Genomic DNA, 17,225 nt, shown 5'->3' with positions numbered 1-17,225 from the left:
GAGCTGTAACCGTTGCCCAACGGCTCAAGAAACCAATCTGCTCCACTGCTTTGTTCATGGCTGGACCACTCTTTTGATCAACCAACTGATCATGGAGTCCACAATTGGTTTCCTGGACGCCGCCGACTTGCAGTAAATTGTCTTTTGGTATTGGATTTTTGGACAACGCAGTCTCTCAGGCTTAGGCCAACTCCACCGTGCGATTCCAAATCGTCCGGGTTGTCTGTTTGGGGTAAAAAATGGTCCAGCGGGAATACTCAAACGGACAAAACTGTGCACTGGTGTCCGTTTCTGTCCGGCCCAACCCTAAATCCAGACCAAAGTTGGGTCACAAATGCGTCTGAACGAACACCGACAAACGCTCTCCTCGGCCTCTCTCGTCCGCTCGTGTCCGCCTGTGGCCCACCTATCAGCGACCCATGCATCTAGCTCCTGGCGACCTCGTGGCTCCCACGCCCGCCGCAGTGTTCCGCCCGCCGTTCCGCCGCCGCGTTCGCCACGGCGCCATGCATCTAGCTAGCTAGTGCTTGCATGCGCAGCAGCAGCCGGGCGCTAGCTAGCTAGCTAATGCTTGTATGCGCAGCAGCAGCATCCGGGTGCTAGCTAGCTAGCTAATGCTTGTATGCGCAGCAGCAGCATCCGGGTGCTAGCTAGCTAGCAAGCTACTCCACGCAGTCTGTGCAGCAGCTCGACGGCGAGCTCACGACCCGGCGCTTGGACGCGCGGGCAACAGCAACTCCACGCCGGACCACGGCTCCTCCGGGTACTGCCGAACCAGGTCCGTGGCCTCCCGCGCGAGCAGCCTGGCGTAGGGCACGGCCAGGAAGACTAGCGCGCCAAGCACGGCACGAGCGCGGGCGCGTCAAACATGGCCAGAGGCGGCGCGCGCGTTGGGGGAGCTCGGGGCGGCGCACCCTGGTGGCGTTGCGGTAGGTGGGTAGGTTGGGGCGGGGCTACGGGGCGGGGCGGGCGCGCTCCGGCGAGCGCGGGGCGGCCCGGGAGCTCGGGCGTGCGCGCTCCGGCGAGCACGGGGCGTCCCGGGAGCTCGGGGCGGGCGCGTCGGCGGGCGCGGGGCTGCGGGGCGGCCGGGGAGCTCTGAGCGAGGCGCGGCGACAGCGGCGGAGGGCGGGCGCGCTCCGGCGAGCACGGGGCGGCCCGAGAGCTCGGGGCGGGCGTGCTCCGGCGAGCGCGGGGCGGCCCAGGAGCTCGGGGCGGGCGCGCTCCAGCGAGCGTGGGGCTGCGGGGCCTCCGGGGAGCTCTGCGCGGGGCGCGGCGACAGCGACGGAGGGCGGCGCGCGTGCAAGTTCGGCTTGGGGCGGCGCGCAGCGACGGCGGCTCTGCGCGGGGCGCGTGCAAGCTCGGCGCGGCGACGGCGGCTCAGGCCGACGCGCGGCGGCGGGCGAGCAGGCTAGCGCGTGGGCGAGTAGCAGGGCAGCTTGCGCGCGGTGCCCGGCGGGCGAGCTCGACGCGGACGAGTAGCAGGGCAAGCGCGGCTGGCGAGCTCGGCGCGGGGCGCGGCAGTGGCGAGCAAGCGTGGGCGGAGAGACGCTGCAACGAGACGGGGCGGACCGTTTGGGGTCAAGACGCCTCGTGCGCGTTGGGCGCGAATGCTCCAAACGCCTGTCCACCCCCGGACGTCCGCCGAATCGCACCCAAACGGACGTCCGTTTGGGGTCCAGTTGGCCTTATGCTGAAAACCACCAGCAAATAGTGATTCAGAAGATTCAGAAATACCATACCGTGGCTGAATCAGCCTGTGTGTTGTTGGCTTAAGCAGAAAACGAAACAGTGCAGTAGCAAGCATAAGATCTCATAGGGCAAACGGTGTATATATTTTTTTGTTGTTGAAAAAAACAAAAGGTGGAGTTATAACAAGCCCTAACAGACTCGCACGTGAAATCGCATTCAGATCGTAGTCTCAGACATCAAATTTTAGGCGAACAGAAGAACACAAACAAAGATATCAAGTTCCATTTCAGAATAGATTACAACATCCACCCCGCTTTTCCGAATTTGTTTCTTTGTTACTTTGTTCCATGCTACTAGATCCAACGGCTCACGCGCCCCCCAATAACTCGGTAGTGATCATGGGCCAGTTAATGCACGCCTAGTCCAGTTCAGACGCTCAATGGCACGCATGCATCAATCCCCGCATTGCCGTATGTTTTTTTTCATCCAAAAAGGAGGTCGAAACCCCAGCCTCTGCATTATTGTAATGCACACAATCATATTTATCATAGTTAATATAGGCACTGAAATAAGAAAACATCAACAAATAGAGGTAACGGCGTAAGTTTGCAATTGTTGAGCTTAACCAATGAAAGCCAGAACAAGAGTTTTCACCCGAAGATGAAATGGTGCTCCAATCAACATCTTGAAGTTGGAACTTCCAATAGTTGCACCTGTCGGTACTCCACGCCAGGTCGGAAAGGCACTAGCAAATTTGTGGGATGTCCTCCCATCTTAGATCACCACCACAACCATCGGCATAGGAAGAGAATTTCACTTCCCGTCCTCTGCACCGTTTAGGAATGCACACAACTTTTATAGTATTGGTATCAAGATTTTATCTTGACAAGTGATGTTACCACACATCAAGTTTGATCCTTAATAAATGTGGAAAACCCCTATGCACGACCGTCAATTCTAAGAATTAAACCCGGGTGGCTAGACTGCACAACCTCATGACAAACCACTGAACTAAGACTCCAAATGGTACGTTAGTCTTTTTTGAAAACATGATAACCCTCGACGACCTCCGCATCGATTGATGCACATAAAAAATATTATGGTAAGGCAAAGCGTTGTGATTTGCCAATTAAATAAATAGTTTAAGACGTGGTCTCAAGAAAGAAGGAAAAGGAATCAAAGACGGCAAATAGCGCAGACAAAGATGAAGAAACCAATTGGGGATTCATGGAGATAATTGCAAAGCTAGAAAAGATTTTTATTTTTGTGAGGGGGGGGGGGGGGAGGGGTAAGCACGCTCATTTCTGCCTTTTGGTCAACTGGTAGGCTGGTGGCGTCCTACACACATTATATTGTTCTTTTGTTGAGCGATTGGTAAAAATAGGGTTCATTCGGCATAAACCGGAAACTACACCGAATTAGCGATTTTTGGTTAGCTACTTTGAATTGTCATATTTGGTTTCTAGTTTCGCTAACCGAACTAAGAAGAAACGAATGGTAGAAACCAAAATTTGGATTTATACCAAACACCCACCTATCTATAGATACAAGTAGCGGGCAAATGTGTATACCCATATGCTTATCACACGGCTAATCTGGGACCAGACTATCAGTGAGGCATGTTTTCTCGCCCGCCACTAGTATCTGGCTAGGTTATCAGTGGCGATTGTCATCACCTGTTCATCACTGGTGAGACCCCGCCTATAAGCAGTTTTCCAGTAATGGTCTTCGGTGAGAAGATGTCCCACCAATCCGCTAGTGCCTTCGGCCCGTTGTGGAGTATGGTGGATGCGACTATCGAAGGACCGCTTTTAAGATGTGATTGGCACACCACCGGGGTGAGAAGTTTTTATCATGGCCTTTATTGGTCGAGCTCAACAGCAATAGACTTACGTCCTTACCTTCTTGAAAATGTTGGCTACTTGTTGTTGTGTTGATCTTCACTGACAGGTCTTGGTGATCAGGATGAATTTTTTTGTCCAGTCCATCTCCAGCTGGATGTGGCGACAATGGCACGAGAATGTCTATCCCTTCTTAAATGCATGGATGTGAAAGAAGCCGACTTAGTTGTATGTGTTTATTTTATTTCTTGTAATGATTCACTTGTGGTTGCTTTTATTTTGTACCCTACTCAATAATTAATTAAATGGTTGTTGTGTTTTTCAAAATATAATAAATAAACATGGTTATGTGCACCACAATGATGCATAGGCCGGGGTTTAACCTCCTTTTGAAAAAATGGAGATAATTATCAAAGACAGGCATCATTGCATAAACGCAAGAACACAAGGGGGAATTAAGCACGCCGATCTCCGCCTTTTGGTAACTGGATCGGCCGGTGGCGTTGTTCACATACTATTGTACTACTGTTCTTGTGTTGCACGAGGCAGGACCAGAGCCTTAATTCGCAACGTCCTGTCTCTCTCCTACAGCACAGGCACAGGCTCCATCGTGCTGTGCTGTTCCATGGATGTCCTTTTATTTTGGAGATCATCGTCCTTTAATTTCGACCTCCTCATTATTAAGTTTGATGCACCTCTTCTTCTCCCTCCTCCCTTCCACAGGCAGCTGCCCGCCGTGAACTCCACTCTCTTCATCATCGGCGTCATAGGTCTCCGCAGGCATTTTTTTTCTTTCTTTTTTTTTCTAAAAAAAGAGGCGTGCTCCCAGCCTCTGCATCTTTTGATGCACACAATCATTTATTAAAATAATAGATTGAAACAATTAGTCTCGAACATAAGCAAAAAGTCGAAGTAAATAAATACCACAACCGACGAAAATAGGGCTAGATAACTAAACACCTATCCTATTATTAGACCGCCATCCAAACCGGTTGTATGTATTCCGTGCAACCATCTTCCATTGGGCTGCACCCAATATTCATATGCGCCATATGGTCCGCATGGCTGAGCAAAGACCACGTACGGATCCAGGTAGACGCTCTGAAGATGGCCTGCAAAATTTTGATGATGGTTTGTCTGTTAAAGGCGACGTCATTTCAACAATTTCATAAAGCCCAAAGCAATGCACATGCTCCCACTCGAATATGTGCCGCGGTCTGAGGCGCTACCCCAGCCAACCAGTTCTCAAAAAGATGTGATATCGTGAGAGGCGGAGTGACGTTAAACGCAACGTGAATAGCTCTCCAAAATAACGTAGCAAGCGGGCATTTGATAAACACATGTTCTATTGTTTTATCCTGATCACAAAAGCAACATCTTTTACTTCCTTCCTAATTGCGCTTAGCTAGGTTATCTTTAGTTAGAATTACACCCTTATGCATAAACCACATAAACACTTTTATTTTCAACGTCACCTTAACTTTTCATATATGAACCATCCTTCGAATAGTCCCGGTGTTAATCAAATTCATGTACATGGATTTAACCGAGACAACTTTTGACACGGATAGCTTCCAGTGCAAAAAGTCTACTACATCAGAAAGGTTAACCTACATTAACCTACGCACGAGAGATAGCCATCTATCCCACTGCTCACCCATAAGGGACCGCCGAAACTGCATGTTAAGAGGAATGGATCCCGACACTGTAGCAACATAGACCTCTTTCCGTTGTGCAATGTTATAAATGTGAAAACTAGGGTTAAGCGTATGCATGTTGCAGGGACGCGTACGTGTTAATATAGGGCCGAAGCCAGGATAGATACAAGGTTAGTTGGGCTCGGATTGATCCACAAGTTAGCTAACAACCTGATAAGATCATATCTCAGAGTCCCAACAGAATACACAACACGCACGCACAATTACAACACATATACGGTTTATATACTCCACCGTATATACTTACAATGTTTAACACTCCCCCTCAATCACAACTATCCAAGTTGAGATTGCGTCTAAAGGCCTCAAGCTGCTTGAGAGTAAGAGGCTTAGTGAATCCATCTGCAACTTGATCTCCAGTAGGTATGAACCTAATATTCAACAACTTATCTGCCACCCTTTCGCGAACAAAATGATAATCTATTTCAATGTTATTAGTCCTGGCATGAAAAATAGGATTAGCAGACAAATATGTGGCACCAAGATTATCACACCAAAGTGATGCAGCTTTTGGATGATAAACACCCAATTCTGTCAGCAGATTCTGAACCCAAATAATCTCAGCAGTGGCATTGGCTAGAGCCTTATACTCAGCCTCTGTGCTTGACCTGGAAACAGTGGGTTGCTTGCGAGCACACCAAGATACCAAATTACCTCCAAGAAATACCGCAAAGCCTCCTGTTGATTTTCTGTCATCAGGACAGCCTGCCCAATCTGCATCCGAGAAAGCACTTACTAGCATTGAATCTGACTTACCAAGTTTAAGACCATGATCCTTGGTTCCTTGAAGATATCGAAGTATCCTCTTAACTGCTGTCCAATGCACACTAGTAGGAGCATGTAAGAACTGACAAACTTTGTTTACTGAATAAGAAATATCTGGCCTAGTCAAAGTCAAGTATTGAAGTGCTCCTACAATGCTCCTATACCTGGTTACATCCTCTGCTCCAAGTGCTTCTCCATCATACATGGACAGTTTTTTAGAAGTAGACAGAGGCGTGCATGAAGGCTTGCAACCCTTCATGCCTACTTTCTGAAGTATTTCTTGTACATACTTTCCTTGTGACAGCACAATTCCTTCTTTAACAGATTTTACCTCGATTCCAAGGAAGAAGTGAAGACTTCCAAGGTCTTTAAGTGCAAACTCCTTGCCCAAGTCCTTAAGAAGGGCTTCAACAACACTAGGTGAAGAACTTGTAACCACAATATCATCAACATAAATGAGCATAAAAATGGTAATCCTATGTCGATGATAAAAGAATAGTGACCTGTCCCCCTTTGAAGGAGAGAACCCTAGAGACTGTAACTTTGACGACAGTCAAGAATACCAAGCTCTAGGTGCCTGTTTTAATCCATACAGTGCCTTATCAAGTTTGCAAACGTGACGTGGAAACTTTAAGCTTTCATACCAGGAGGTTGTTTCATGAACACTTCCTCTTCCAGAACACCGTGCAAGAACGCGTTCTTTACATCTAGTTGTCGGATGCACCAATTTCTAGACACTACAATTGAGAGAATTAATCTGATAGTGGCTGCTTTGACTACAGGACTGAACGTGTCCTCGTAGTCAATTTCATACCTTTGCTTAAACCCTTTTGCAACCAAGCGTGCCTTATACCTATCAACAGTACCATCAGATTTCTGCTTGACTTTGTAGACCCACTAGCAGTCAATAACATTCCTCCCCTTAACTGGAGGCACCAAACGCCATGTTTTGTTCCTCATAAGAGCATCATATTCCTCATCCATGGCCTCCTTCCACCGACGTTCTCCAAGGGCTTCTCCCAAATTTTGCGGTTCACCTGTGGCACAAAAAGAACCCCAACGGACACAACCATCGTTATAAATCTTAGGCCTGATAATACCACTCTGTGACCTGGTATGAGACCGCGGAGGAGGAGGCGGAGCTGGACGTGAGACATGTTGTTGGAGGCGATTTGAAGAAGCAAACACAACAGATCCAGAATCCGCAGAAAATCCACCCAAGAACTCCTGGTGGAGCTCCTGTGTTGGCTCAGCGCAATCAGCCTCGACGCGCGCGCCAGCCGCTCCAGAACTGCCACTTGTCGCTGCCAGTGATGCGTCAGGCAACGACGAGGCGGAATCGCCCAATCCAGTGGGCGCGCTCGTTCCCGAGGAAGACCGACCAGATGAGGACCCGCCTGGTCCCGTCACAGGCGCAGCCCGTGGCCGACCAACGCCATGCAGGGGGGACCCACCTGGTCCCGCAACAGGCGCGCGCCGCGGGTTCGCAGGCGCGGCTCGCGACTGGCCGACGCCATGCAGGGGGGACCCACCTGGTCCCGCGACAGACCGCGGCGTAGATCCCAGAGGAGATCCTCCTGATGCGCCTGCTTCAGCAGATCCCGAGAGGATCCCTCCCTGATCTGCTCCGGGATCAGCAGGCAGATCTTTTGCGGCTGGAAAGGAGGACTCTGTGGCCTGCATAAAATCATGGAGATTTTCTTCCATGTTTGCACTGTTTTCCTGCACACTTTCATCAGAGTTTTGATCAAAGGAGTTATGGGGCATTGACACATGATCATCAGCATCTTCTACACCCCCGAGAACAAAGTTGGGTGATGGCAGAAGATGAGAGGGAAGAAGAACAAGTTCTTTACGAAGTTGAGCTCCGGCGTTAGGGTGGATTTTTGCAAAGGTAAAAATTTTCTCATCGAAAACCACATCACGGGAGACATAGATGCGACCCGTGGCAACATCCAAACACTTGTAGCCTTTGTGAAGGCTACTGTACCCAAGAAACACACACTGTTTCGAGCGGAACTCAAGCTTATGTTTATTGAATGGACGAAGGTTGGGCCAGACGGCACAACAAAATATGCGGAGAAAAGTGTAGTTTGGTTTAGTGCCAAAAAGACGCTCAAGAGGAGTCTGATTATTGATGACTTTACTAGGAACACGATTTATGAGGTACACCGCCGTGAGAAACGCCTCGTCCCAAAATTTGAGAGGCATATAAACTTGAGCAAGAAGGGAGAGACCAACCTCCATGATATGGCGGTGTTTACGTTCAACGGATCCGTTTTGCTGATGAGCATGTGGACAGGAGACATGGTGAGTGATACCTATGCGCTCAAAAAACGAATGAAGTTTTTGGTATTCACCTCCCCAGTCCGTTTGCATGGCAAGAATTTTGCGATCAAAAAGACGTTCAACATGTTGCTGAAAGAGATTAAACTTTGCAAACACATCAGATTTATTCTTAAGCAAATAGATCCAACTGGACTTACTAAAATCATCAATGAAAGTGACATAATATTTTTGTTTGCCAACAGAAACGGGTTCAGGACCCCAAACATCTGAAAAAACTAGCTCTAAAGGAGCTTTTGATTCACTAATAGAACGAGAATATGGAAGGTTATGGCTCTTGGCCATCTGACACAAATCACACACATGAATGTGATCTTGCTTATTTGATACTGGAAGACTAAAATCTCGAAGAATTTTCTGGACCACCGGAAAAGCAGGATGCCCTAGGCGTTTGTGCCATCTTGAGGTGGATGGCTTGACCACACTGAGAGCTTGTCGAGGAGGGGCATCATGGCGGCCAGAGACAGGAAACAGGCGACCCCTAGTCCTGTTTTGAAGCACGGTTCTCCGAGTGGCCCGATCCTTAACAAAAAAGATTTCGGGGTAAACTTCCAAGAAAGCATTGTTATCTTTGATAAGTTTATAGGCAGAAAGAAGGCTTTGATCGGCTTGAGGAGCATGGATGATATTATTAAGATGCAAGGAGCCGTGAGGGGTAGTAAGAACTGAATGACCAATGTGGGCAATGTCCATACCTTGACCACTCGCAGTGTGGATTTGCTCCATGCCGGTGTATCGATCATGGACCGCAAGCTTTTCCAATTCTCCCGTCACGTGATCAGTTGCACCAGTGTCAAGATACCAATTGGTATCAACTCCATAGGCGTGGGCAGCGTTGGCCAAGCGGTGTCCTCTACCACCACCACGTCCTCCGCCACCACCGCCTCCTGCGGGGTTGCGGACGTTGTTGTTGAAGTTACGATCGTAGCGCTTCTTGCAGCGCCATGCACCATGCCCTTCAAGCTTGCAAATCTGGCACTTCTCGCGCTCGCGGTCACCACCTCCTTGCCGCGGACCACCTCCAAAGCCGCCACCACCGTGGTTGTCAGGGTAGTGGGCGCCCGCGTTGTTGTTGATGTAGCCGCGGGAGCCACCTCCAATGTTGCCGCCGCCCCTTGAGTTGCCGCGGCCTCCACCCCTTGCCGCCAGATTTGCGGAGTGGAGAGCGGTGTTTTGGGCAACGATGCGAGCTTCAGCCGACAGCAGCAGGGAGAAGAGCTCGCTGAGGCCGATCGGCTGCTCGGTGGCGGTGCGGGTGGAGATGGCCGAAACGAAGCCGCTGTAGTCAGGGTCGTGGAGGAGGCCTTGCAGGATGTGATCGATGATGTCATCTTCATCCAGGGGCTTGCCTGCAGCTGCCAGCTCGTCGGCAATGCTCACCATCTTGGTGTAGTAGGCCGCGGCAGACATGTCCCCTTTGCGGGTGTGCTCGATGGCCGAGCGGAGCTGGATAACCCTAGCCCTTGACTGCGACGAGAAGCTTTGCAGCAGGGCATTCCAGATCGATGCGGCGGTGGTGTGGGAGCTGACCTGCAGTAAGACCTCACGGGAGAGAGATGAGATCAAAAACGTGAGGATTTGCTGGTCTTGAGTAACCCACATAGCATGCTCAGGATTTGGCGAGGACGTGGTCTCCTTCTTGCCGGCGACGTCCTTCTCGGTGTAGAGCACGACGGCTGGCTCCTTGATCGAGCCGTCCAGATAGCCCATCAGCCCCGCCCCCTTGATGTGTGGCAAGACCTGCGCCTTCCACACCAGGAAGTTCTCCCGGGTCAATTTCTCGGTGATGGTATGACCAAGGAAGGCGATGGAGGGGGTGGCCATGGCGACAGCTGAGGAGGAGCTCGACATCTAGATGCGATGGAAAAGGATAGCTTTGTATACCATGTGAAAACTAGGGTTAAGCGTATGCATGTTGCAGGGACGCGTACGTGTTAATATAAGGCCGAAGCCTGGGATAGATACAAGGTTAGTTGGGCTCGGATTGATCCACAAGTTAGCTAACAACCTGATAAGATCATATCTCAGAGTCCCAACAGAATACACAACACACATGCACAATTACAGCACATATACGGTTTATATACTCCACCGTATATACTTACAATGTTTAACAATAAAGCGATGGATACTGCAAGGCTAATGGGGTTTCTCCTAACCAGATGTCCTCCCAAAACCTAGTATCATGTCCATTCCCTACAATGAATTTAGTCCCAGGTATCCTCCCAGGTCTGCGCATGCATGCTTCACTTTCTCTCTCTCTCTCATATCTCATCTCTTTGTTCTTCGTTCTTTATTCTTTGACCATACAGTTTTGATCTTTGTGTGCCGCAGGGAACATCATCTCGGTTCTGGTCTTCATTTCTCCCACGCGGCGGGGTGTCGGCCAGCGTGCAGGATGGTTGACTAGAGGCGAGGAACACGGCGAGGGCGGTGCCGGCGTGGAGGCGGCCGAGCTAGAGATAGAGGTGGCCGCACGGGAAAGAGAGAATCTTTCGCTGAGGCTTGAGTTCGGCTGCTTAAATTTGAGATAGAAGAGACACTTCTTGTAAACATTTTGAGGAGTTAAACCAAACAAGAGTTTGGTTATGTGCGGCACACAAAGATCAAACCGAGATAGGACTGCTCCTTTGTGTGCTGCAAGTGAATCGTTTGAGGAGCTAAGCTCCTTTAGTGGTTTGGCTAGAAATACTCTTGATGGGACTGCTCAAATGAGCACCTCACCTTCATTGAGTCCCGTGAGGCCATGCTGGTCTGATCTGGATCTCACACTGCCTTGTGCCTTGTGTGCAGCATTTGCAACTGCAGTAGCTGCCAAGATATCAACAGGACCAGAGACATGGACAAGCAATCCTACAGTAAGCTGCTAGAGTATAGCCCTTCGATCGATGCGCTGTAACCGACGGCGCAAGAAACCAATGTGCTCCACTGCTTTGTTCATGGCTGGACCACTTTTTTTTTATCAGCCAACCGACGAATTTTGCTATGAAAAAACAAGTGATAATGAAGTTCACAATTGGTTACCGGAAATTGTCTTTAGGCATTGGATTTTGGACAGCGAAGTCTCTCAGGCTTATGACGATCGAAAACCACCAGTAAATAGTGACATTCCATTAGTAGGGTCTGCAGAATATTGAGAAACACCAGACCTTGGCCAGATTAGCTAATTCTGTGTTGTTGGCTCAAAGCAGGAATCAAAACATTAGAGCAGCAAACATTCGGGATCATGGTTCAGCCGAACCTATGGTCCATGTTGTACGATTTAATCAACCATGTGGATCTGTGACATGCATGTCAACTGCATTTTTTAATCAATTATGCATGGATCCTCATAAATAGACATGCATGTCAACTGCATTTTCTAATCAACCATGCATGAATCCTCATGAATAGACATGCATGTCAACTGCATTTTCTAATCAACAATACATGAATCCTTATGAATAGTGTCTAGAAATTAATGGTATCGAGCGTAGGTTCGGCTGAACCATGGTTCCGTAAAACATTTTCGCATAAGTCTCTCATAGATCAGAGTCTATAAGATCTCATAGGACAAACGGTGGATTATTTATCTTTTTGGACAACAAAAAGTTGAAGTAACACGTGAAATTGCATTCAGATCTCAAACATCAAACTGAAGGCGAAGAGAAGAGCACAAACAAACATGACATGGTCTCAAGAAAGAACGGAAATGAACCAAGGACCTACGGCAGGCACGGTCGGCCAAGATGAACAAATGAAAACGGAGATAATTGCAAAGCTAGAAAACAAAGGCGGGGGAAATAAGCACGCCGGTCAGCCGGATCGGCCGGTGGCGTTGCTCACAAGTTGTACTGTTCTCATGTTGCACGAGGCAGGAGGAGTACTACGTACTCCCTCTGTCCCAGAATATAAAAACGTTTTTGATATTATGCTAATGTTGAAAACGTTTTTATATTTTGGGATGGAGAGAGTAGGTAGGACCAGATCGAGCTTCAATTCGTGGCCTCCTGTCTCTCTCATACAGCACAGGCGCAGGCTTGGTCCTGCTGTGCTGTGCTGTCCGATGGCCATGGGGTGGATGTCCTTTTATTTTGGAGGAGGTCGTCCGTCCTTTTGTCCTCCTCATTAGGTTTGATGCACCTCTTCTTCCTCCTCCTCCCTTCCACCGGAGCAGCCGGGTTTATCTTTATCGGCTAGCTGCCACCTGCGCCTGCACGCCATGAACTCCACTCTCTTCATCATCGGCGTCATAGGTATGCGCATGCATCCTTGAATCTCTCTCTCTCTCTCTCTCTCTCTCTCTCTCTCTCACACACACACACACACACACATCTATTTGTTCTTGGTTCTTTGTTGTTTGACCGTACAGCTTGGATCTTTGCGTGCTGCAGGGAACATCATCTCGGTTCTGGTCTTCATTTCTCCCATGTAAGAAGGGAATCAGACCAGTTCATCCATGCATTTATACGTAAAATTGCGGAAGCATTTCTTTTGTCTCCTTTGTTGCTGACACGGCTGGTTACCGGCGTATATGGTCGCGCAGCCCGACGTTCTGGAGGATCGTGAGGAGCAAGTCGACGGAGGACTTCGAGGCGGCGCCGTACGTGCTCACGCTGCTCAACACGCTGCTATGGCTCTACTACGGCCTCACCAAGCCGGACGGCCTGCTTGTCGCCACCGTCAACGGCTTCGGCGCCGTCATGGAGACCATCTACCTCGTGCTCTTCCTCGTCTACGCCGCCGACAAAGGCAAAAGGGTACGTACGTGAGGCCACACGGTCTACAAATATATAACCCATCTGTATCGTTTTAGATAGCAACTTGCTCCTGTATTTGCACTGCTCCCTCCGATCCGAATTAATTGACGCAACCTTCTGAATTTGTACTACTCCCTCCGATCCGAATGATGTAAAATGGGCATTGTATAGAGATTGCGTCAATTAATTCGGATGAGAGGAAGTAGTGTTTTTTCTTGAGCACATGAATTTGTATTACTAGGAGTACAATCAGGATTATATCCCCTAAATTGTTTGGTTAAAATTAAACGTTTCCCCATTAAGGGAGCTATAGGAGTAGCTTCCCCTTTATCTGGAGTAGCTTGTCTTGTCCGAGTTAGTTGCTTCCCCATTAAGGGAACAATAAGTCTGCTCAGGTAATTTCATACTCTAAACTATTTAAGTAGTGGCTATCTTTACTCGCAACATATCTTTCATATGAATTGTTCTGTTGAGTCGCATTCTTTCCCTTTCGACCCACTTATTTCACTTGTGTTAATGTGGTTTTATTTTTTTACCTTTTTTCAAGTTACTCTAAGAGTAGTTTCATCATTGTGTATTTCTTTTTGGTAACTTTATGATATACTTTAGCTGTGCGAATGTCCTTAATTTTACAGGTTAAAACTGCAAAGTTGGTGGCAGCTTTGGACATTGGATTTTTCGGGGTCGTTTTCGTGGCCACAACATTTGCCATTGGTGGGCTGGACATGAAAATCATGGTTATTGGCTTGATATGTGCATGCCTTAGCGTGTTCATGTACGGGTCCCCACTCGCTGCCGTGGTAAGGTCATTCAACTAACAAATAAATTGGTCACCATACTTTACTTAGCTATATTTAGGTTTCTATATGTACTGGGTTGCGATGACTTTTTTTTTAAAATATTTTCTGTTTTTTATTGTTCCGGTGACTGACGTAGAGAGGCCTTGAGATATGGGGTGTCTAATTGCGCTACGTGGGCAATTTATTTTCTAAAGGACATATGTAATTGAAAATAACTGTTTAAGTAGTTAAGTCCTAGCAAATAACTCACTTTGCAACAATGCTAAGAGCAAAACTACTCAATTTTAAGTAGTACTAGCTGTAATTTTCCAGCAAAAAATAATCCCTAAATATAACCAACACCCATAAACATCTTCTTTCAAGTTGTATAGTACTCCAAAAGTATGAATGTGTGCTTCGGAAGATGCAGAGGTCGGGGCTAAACTATCCTTTTTTGAAAACACTACAAAAGTTATACCAATATAAACATCTTTGAAACATGAGTCAAATGGTGTGTTTGTTTTTGCAACAAAAAACTTATATTGTGTAAGTAAATTATGTGGTCAAAGTTAGGCTCAAGTTTTTGAGGTGGCATCGTAGTGTATTTTCCCGGAGGGAGTAGAAAAATAAAATGTACTAACAATCACCCATAAAACTATATATTGTGGGGTATATACAATAACTAATGCTTATAATAATTGATCCTTTTTACGCAAATAGATATTTATTTATTGGACGTGGGAAAGCACTACCGGGTCATTTTTGTTTTTGAAAAGGAAGAAGACCCCGGCCTCTACATCTGGGTGATGCATGCAGCCACAACACTACCGGGTCATGCCTAATCATATGCATACACACACATCGTAACTTCGTGAGGCAGCGATTCCGTTGGGATACTCAAGGTTTTGGTGAAACTATATATCAGTTTCCACTAGCCAACACTTTCTAGTACGATATGTGTACACCTTGTGTCCAGACAAGAGACATGCTATACATATGTATGTGTAGGTCAACTCATACACCTTCATTTAACAAATATGATAGACATGTAAGTCGTCTTATAAGAAACTATAGGTGGAAACACTATATGTGGAATATATCCACCACATTACATATACACAAAGCATGGATGCCATGCTAAACTTTCTATTTTATTTTCTTGGCCGGGAGATCTCATGTTGGGTTTGTTTGATTGGACGCTGAACTACTATTTTCAGAGGAAACGGCCAGCCAAAGCAGTAGCTGGCCGACAGATATCTTTGTGCTGCATGGACCTAGCGAATAATTATTAGTAGTTGGCGAATTGCAGTACAGATTTCATTTTCTTTCCTTTAGCTCACGGCTACGTGCATATCATCACTGTCATCCGGACAACGATGAATATTAGCATGCCCACTCTCAGCCATAGCTAGCTACTACGTGCAAGTGGGGCAGGAGCTTGATTGAAAAGGCCGGCCAGCTGCACGGGCTGTTTTCGTTTTCGCGGGCCTGGTTGTCACTTCCACGTCGCTTTGTCCGTCTGCCCCGCTAATAAGTCACTCTCAACCGTGGATCTGCTCCTGAAAAACGTGTGTAAATTTGTGGCGGAGCAGAGAAGGGTGATCGCTTCAAGGAGCGTGGAGTACATGCCCTTCTTCCTCTCCTTCTTCCTCTTCCTCAATGGAGGGGTCTGGGCCACGTATGCCATACTCGACAAAGATGTCTTCCTTGGGGTAAGATAATTAAGAAGCACTCACATGTCTTATAGGGGTACCTAATTAGGTTACTGAACATGGCAGAATGTTAACCATCTTCATGCATGCAGGTCCCTAATGGAACAGGCTGCTTCTTGGGAGGCATCCAGCTGGTTATCTATGCGGTGTACATGAACAGTAAGGTCGCCTCTCACTCTCACGGCAGTGATGAGGCAGCATACGATGCTTCGGCTTCTCTTCTCTCCTCTAAGGCCAGCAGACATGGCCAGGACGATGTAGCCACTCGTGTTTAGTGATTGTGTAAAATTATGTAATTTTCGATGAGTAAAGTCCAATTCTTATCTCATGCTTTGATATTTTTTAAAGCTAGTTGGACCATCTTTCTCTCTCGAGATAGGCTACCGGACCTACTTTGTCCCCATTTGTTCGGACGAGCAGCTCCGGATCTTGTCCCCGCCCCAGTGCAAAAGCAGTTGTTCCATAGTATTAATTGTAAGCAGGGCCGGCCCTGGGGAGGGGCAGGGGGGGCGGCCGCCCCGGGCCCCCAAAGTCTAGGGGCCCCTCCCCAGGTATGTAGGTTATGGCCCAACGTTTTCCACAACAGAAAAACTCCCTATCGGGTTGGGCAACTGGGCCTCCCGCAGCATGGAGGCATACGCTCGTGCAGCAGCTCAGTCAGCGGGGCACGGAGACAGCGGTCGTTTCCTTCCTTCTTTCATCTTCACGTATAAAAAGAAAAAATGTCTAAAAAACGTAATTGATCCCTTCCTATTACATCTCGCATTGATGCAGCGACTCCAGGCCGCCGATGCTTCCTCTGTTCGTGACTGCACGCCCGATGCCCCTTTTCCCTTTCCTTCTGATCCCAATTTCTGTCCTATTTTAGATCGTCATTAGCTCGCCGCCGATTTCAATTCCTTGGGGCCCTGCCGTATCCCGGCTTTGCTTTCTGTCCATCACCGATTCTACTGTAAGGTATGTCATATATTCATAAATCGTATTGTGATTCCACGGGTTCATAGCCGGCATGGCGGCACTGTTCAACCGTTGATGCAATTTTCCTTTTAACATTGTGTCTTATCTTGTCACCCGAAAACAGTATGCATCTGGTAGCGATAGAAGGAAGATGAAGAAAATACAAGGTATAACACGGTATTTTGAGAAGTACAGAGATGAAGAGTTTTCTGCTAGTTTGCAAATTGCCAAAGGTATTACAACTAAAATGAGTATAGAGCCATTATTTTTTGTAAAAAGTCGTGCTACGAGGAACAAACAATTTGACGAAAGTGATTTCCAACAAGAAATTCTAGAAGCTAGGAAGACCTTCAAGTTAAATAGTTTTTCTGGTTGATATGTCGATCACTTCTTTCAAAGATAGATTTAAAGAACTCATGGTGTCTAAAGATATATTCAGATTTTTATTGAGCTCAGGCACTCTGAAGTCACTGAATGATAATGAACCTTAAGAGCGTTGCACAAAGTTAGCAGAAACTTTCTCTCTTGATGGTTCATGTGCTGTTGAGGTATATGATCTATTTCTAAATTTAAGGTAAGAATTATAAATTAGTTGATATGCATTTTGGTTTTGGATGCATTGTTATAGATAATATTTCATATATATGTATATTGATTGTTAGTGTTAAGATGTCTATCT

At 47.5% G+C, this 17,225-nt stretch overlaps 1 protein-coding gene across 1 annotated transcript; it reads left to right on the top strand.

Annotated features, from left to right (window-relative positions):
• Positions 1-12,397: 12,397 nt before the first annotated feature.
• On the top strand, positions 12,398-15,917 carry LOC125507759 (bidirectional sugar transporter SWEET17). Its single transcript, XM_048672251.2, has 6 exons — positions 12,398-12,594; positions 12,733-12,769; positions 12,885-13,098; positions 13,734-13,898; positions 15,470-15,589; positions 15,682-15,917. The coding sequence occupies exons 1-6, from the start codon at positions 12,561-12,563 to the stop codon at positions 15,862-15,864; spliced, it is 753 nt and encodes a 250-aa protein (XP_048528208.2). The 5' UTR covers positions 12,398-12,560; the 3' UTR covers positions 15,865-15,917.
• Positions 15,918-17,225: the final 1,308 nt, after the last annotated feature.

Source organism: Triticum urartu, chromosome 5A (genome assembly GCF_056163025.1).
Source record: "Triticum urartu cultivar PI428250 chromosome 5A, HENAU_Tu73, whole genome shotgun sequence".
Lineage (NCBI taxonomy): Eukaryota > Viridiplantae > Streptophyta > Magnoliopsida > Poales > Poaceae > Triticum > Triticum urartu.
This window is presented reverse-complemented; position numbering and strand designations above follow the sequence as displayed.